General features: G+C 38.1%; 1 protein-coding gene across 1 annotated transcript; it reads right to left on the bottom strand.

Moving 5' to 3' along the window:
- Positions 1–1,106: 1,106 nt before the first annotated feature.
- Positions 1,107–5,194, bottom strand: LOC126682359 (replication protein A 70 kDa DNA-binding subunit E). Its single transcript, XM_050378011.2, has 2 exons — positions 4,775–5,194; positions 1,107–3,675 (listed from the first exon to the last, which is right to left on the bottom strand). The coding sequence occupies exons 1-2, from the start codon at positions 5,047–5,049 to the stop codon at positions 1,407–1,409; spliced, it is 2,544 nt and encodes an 847-aa protein (XP_050233968.1). The 5' UTR covers positions 5,050–5,194; the 3' UTR covers positions 1,107–1,406.
- Between the last annotated feature and the right edge of the window lie 313 nt (positions 5,195–5,507).

Raw genomic sequence — 5,507 nt, 5'->3', positions numbered from 1 at the left:
AAACCCCTAATAAAAAACGATCAGTAAACCCCCTGATTTTTGTGACGGCGCTATCTAAACCCCCCAAACCCCAAATATGACGAAAATACTCCTGGTGCCGTCTTTTTCAGTCAACAATCATTCCAAAATAAAAAAAATCTGACGGCACCACGTCAGCTGCCACGTCAGTAAAATATCTTAAAAATTTCAAACACCCAAAATACCCCTAGTTTAATTTAGAAAAAGACAAAAACAAAACAAATCAACTCAATATAAATCATTTAGTTAACCACAATAACCAACCCAACCACCAACACCACCCAACCACCGCCGCCACCCCAACCACCGTCGGAAAAAATTTCGGTCATCTTCTCCGAGATGACGGGAAAAATTTCCGGACATCCTCATATTTGTTCTTGGAACATATCCTTGCGTGGATCTGTTCCAAGAACAGATCCACGCAAGAACATATCCGGTTCTTGAGGATGACCGAAAAATTTTCCGGCGGTGGTCAGGTGGCGGGTTGGTCGAGTGGCGGTGGTTGGGTCGGTTGTGGATGGGTTGATTGAATAGTTTGGGTTAGATAGAGTTGGGTTGAGTTATTTTATTTATTTATTTAAATTAAATTTGGGGGTATTTTAGGTGTTTTAATTTTTTAAAATTTCTTGATGACGTGTCAGCTGACGTGGGGCCATCAGATATCTTCTTTTTTTTGAATGTCAGTTGACCAAAAAGAAGGCGTCATGGATATTTTCGTCCAAAAGGGGTTTAGCGAGCGCCGCCACAAAAATCAGGGGGTTTACTGATCGTTTTTTTTTTAGATCAAGGGGTTTGTTGTAAGTTACCCCTAAAGTCAAGGGCCATGGCAGATTATTAGCCGCAATTATTTTGCAAAAATTTAGTATTTCTCAAAGAACTACGTTTTAGCTATTTGAATAAATAAGAAAATAATATTATTCTTATAGAATAATATTAAAAATATATTATACATATGTAATTTTTGATTTCACAAAATTAAAAATCAAAATTAACCAAAATTAAAAAAAAAATATAACAAATAAACCGAAAAATTATTCTTAGTTTGATTCAATTTGATTTTTCGGGTAAGTTAAGTTTCTTAAAATAAATTATGAACAAAAAAGAAAAACCGGAAGGCATAAATATTGAGGCAAAACGAAAGTTCAACAATTTACACAAAGCAGAAGCAAAACACAATAATAATACAGTAAAACCACCATCTGTTTGTAGAAGGAAAACTAGCTCCAAATGAATTATAAGGATACCACCTTTTGCAACAAAAGACGACCTTCGCTGTACAAGGAACACAAAATTTATCGCTCTGCCCGATTTTTATGAATTCTCACAAAGCGGGCAACATGTACAAAATTCTTACTGCCTTATTCTTCCAGACGTCGTCCCCAGGCAATTTACCTCATACCTCCATATCTCCCAGAAGAAATCCCGGTGCTACCATAAGCTTGAGGAACAGTGTTTATACCGGGGCAGTCCCTCGCCCAATGCCCAACTTGATGGCATTTGAAGCATTCACCTCCAGCGCCACCACTGCCACCAAAAGACGATGGTCTGTTGGCACCCGCTGCCTGCCTTGAAGAGTTCATGGCACTGATGCAATTTGCAGAGCTATGACTAGTAGAGCCACAGCTGACACAAGAAACACTAGGAGTAGAGTATGCAGCGGCAAACTGGTTACCATACTGACCCGCTTGATTTGCAAATTCTCTGTTGTTCACCACTTGATTAGATCCTAGCGGTCCACCTGATCTGTCTCCGAGACTTTCAATTCCAGTGCTTGCAACAGAGTTAGGATAGGTAGGTTCAGCAGCCGATGCAAAAGGTGTGGAGTTTCCTGATTTAAGCTTTTCCATCATCTCAAGGAAAAACCTAGATTGGGATGAATGGCTCACCTTTTCAGCTCTGATAACAGTGGACTTTACACGCTGTTCGTCACTGAAAGTCTCCTCCTTTACTTTCAACTTGAGAACAAATCTACTAAACAAAACTTGACGAAGAACTTTAGAGAAACTCTCATCATCTTGATTCTCATATTTCATAAGGTGCAGATCTTTTGCAGATATGCCCATAATCTCCTCACCACATTCTTGAAATGCAGTGACCCATGTAAGACCAGTATGATCCTGTATTTGGAACTGAAGTATGTATCTGTAATCGCATTCATCCATAGTCTGATCACACTTCTCACACCGCCATTTCCCATCTCCATTATTTGTAACTTTCTTGCTGCAAGGTCGATCCCCAGCCATGATGGGGCAAGCTGTATAGCAGAAATTGTCAGCCTTTACAAAAATCACTGTTGCATTAAGAGTGATCCAATCTGGTTTCTCGGAAGTCCCTAGCTTCTCCTCCTTAATTTGTGAAATAGTTTTGTGAACATCTGACCTACCCACACTCGACCATTCTCTTGAGATCGAGACAGAAGGAGTGTTCTTCCCTTCCTTTTCAAACCATTCCTTCAGCGCTTGAGCCTCTGCGAAATCAGGCTCTATTACTAACTGACTTGAAGAAATAGTCCCAACTGTCTTCCCGTTGAACTCGCTGACTCTAGCCGATTTAACAGCTAGAACAGGAAATCCACCAGAATCACACATACTCTGCAACCTTTGCCCTTCTGCGTTGCAAAAATTTCCCCACAGTGTTAATTCAACACTACGACCTGACTTGTCTTTCAACTGGAGGGATCTCTTCTGAGTTTCAATACCATTTTTCCTCATTAATGAAGCCACAGGAGTAATAGAAGATACCACACCAATTACATCCACAACACTGTTATTATCCGTGGCCTCAATTTCAGTAATGCTTCGGAAATGAAATTGTTGCCTTGGAATTGAGTTGTCGTCCTCAAAACAAGGTTGAACGACCGAGTTGCTATCCAGATAGATTTCTAGATCATTGTGAAGATGGTTGAAAGTCTTCTGAGCAGGTTTCAAACTTCCGTTGGAAATTAAATAAATTTTACCTGCTTCTATATGGTTGTAAAATTGGTCAACCACAGCATTAAAGCAGGTAACTCTAATTTCTCCACCGTCAGAATCAAGAAGATCAAAAGAAAACAACTTCCCATCACCGCGACTATTATTGTAGTGCCTCAGTTCTCCCTTTGCTGTGACTCTTGCCTTAATTGTCCACTTGCCCTGGTAAGGATTGAGGGCAGAAATTGGCATTAACCTTGGGGGAGCTCCATTTTTAGCCACTGGTCCTCTATTAGAATACATTGGGGGTGGTTGTTGATATGCTGGCCGAGGGGAATAAGAATAAGTACTGGCAGTCTGTGGAATTTCTGGTCTAGGATTGCGAAAGCCTGCACTCTGATCACTGTATGACCTGTTTATTGAAGCTGATCCAGGGAGCCCAGAGCCAAGTTCTGCTTTCAGGTGAGATGGAGGTGCATTTGCTGCACCATATCTTCCTGAATCATAATTGTTGGCATGAGGACTGCCATGTAACTGATTCATTCTAGCGTTTTGAAAAGACGATCCATTCACATTTGGGTTTTCAACCATCCCTCTGGCTGGTGAACCGCTACCAAATGATTGAGGATTTGCTGTGTTTCTAAGTGGTTGATCAGTCGAGGTTTGTGAAGGCCCCAAAGAATTTCCTGGGTTGCGAATGATAGCACACTCAACAGCTACCACAACCAATTCCAAAATAATAATAATCCTGCTCGCAATGGAGAAGAAAATCATAATGTGATTAACAAGAATATAAATAGTACTAAGTAAGACGAACGATTAACAGGGCCAAGATCTAGCAGCCTTTAAAAAAAATAATACTCAATGAGCTCATGCTTCTTTTTTTTCGTTTTCACCACTCTTGCTTGGTAGTTTAAACAAAACAATCATGGATCTCAAAAGGGGTGGATGTTAAAAAGCTAGGCAAGAATCCATGTCTGTCAGAAAACCTATAGTAAGGACCCGACACATTTTTCATGTACTACTTTCCTTATCATCATTTCTTCACCCAAAGGCTCCTCTCATGACGTAATAAAATATCAATTACAGCACATCAATCAGGATTCTTGCATTCACTTACCAACTATACTCAAGAAAAGGGCGTCACAAGCAGCATAATGCAAGAGTAAGAGTCAGGTTAAAATGGCAAAAGTTCAAAAGCATTTCATGTCTTAAAATGAATCAGCAGGTGGACAATCATGCATAAACAGAAAATCAATTACAAAACTTAACCCAGTACAACTCCCTGCCAACTTCCTGAATGTAATTAATAATAATTAATAAAAAGAGTTCCCAACAATACTAATAAAACATGAAAAAGTGAAGTAATGTTACTGGTAGCCAGGAAACAGAACCTTGGGTGCCAGGATCCTATCACGGATTCGCATTCACTAGCTAAAATGTAAACTTCCAATAAATCTCTCAAACACAACTAAACCAATTTTTCTAAGAAAGTTATTTTTATTCTTTCTCTTTCATTATTCACCTAACTAAACATTGCAAAATGCCCAAATCTTGGAAAATAGATTATGGTTAATAATCAAACAAGAATAAGTAATTCAATAAAAGAATGGAAAGGAATGCAATCAGATCAACGTATTCGTACGATTTCAACAAAGTTCTATTTTTACACATAATTTCTTCCAAAATAAAGGCCTAACAAAGCACACCAAAATTGAGCACAAAATCAAAAAAAAAAAAACTAAAATCAGCAAAAGGTACCAACTTTAAGGAAACCCAAAAGCTAAACCAAAAAACAACATTAAAATACACAAAGAAACAATCAAAAGATTAGAAAAAAACCATACATGCGGCCTTGAACAGTGGTACAAGTATACTGAATCAACTGAACAATAGAACCAGGCCTCAAGTTTCCATCTTTAACCAAATGGTTAATCTGGGTACCCAGCATTGCTTGTTGCGACTGAGACCCATCTGATAAAATCAGCCGAAACCGGTCATTTTGCTGCGGCTGTTTGGTCTGCACTTGTTTCAGGTCCGTCACTTGCAGCGTTGGCTTCAGTTCTGCCGACGATGCTCCTCCGTTTGTTATCTTCGCTATTGCCCCTTCACTCAGATTCATTTTCTTTCCTTTACGAACAATTCGATTCAACAAAAATATTAGTTTTTGGAAATTTGAAAAACCCTAAGAGAGAGAAGCGCCACTGTTTTTGAGAGGGAAAGTGGCAAATCAACTGTCTCTTTTATATTTTGTGTTCATACGTTTTTTAAAAGCCAAAAGTACAGAAAAACTCTTTAAGTTTTTCAAGAAGTGTATATAAGAAATTTTAGTTATTGTTTTGACACATGGGTCCTTAACTTTTTTAAATCATAAAGTAAAGTCTTTAATTTTTTTAAAAAGAGTATACAAAAATTCTCTTAGTTTATTTCTTGCCATTTAGCCACTCAATATTTTTAGTTATTTATGTAGGGTTTTCTTTCAAACGTAAAATTTAGTTGTTGTAATATTTATAATTTTTTAAAAAACCTAAAAAAAGTTTTACCTCTTTAATTATTTAGATTTTCACTGATACTATAATA

This window comes from Mercurialis annua, linkage group LG5 (assembly GCF_937616625.2).
Source record: "Mercurialis annua linkage group LG5, ddMerAnnu1.2, whole genome shotgun sequence".
In the NCBI taxonomy this organism is placed as follows: Eukaryota; Viridiplantae; Streptophyta; class Magnoliopsida; order Malpighiales; family Euphorbiaceae; genus Mercurialis; species Mercurialis annua.
The sequence above is the reverse complement of the archived record's forward strand: the minus strand, read 5'-3'. Positions and strand labels throughout refer to the sequence as shown.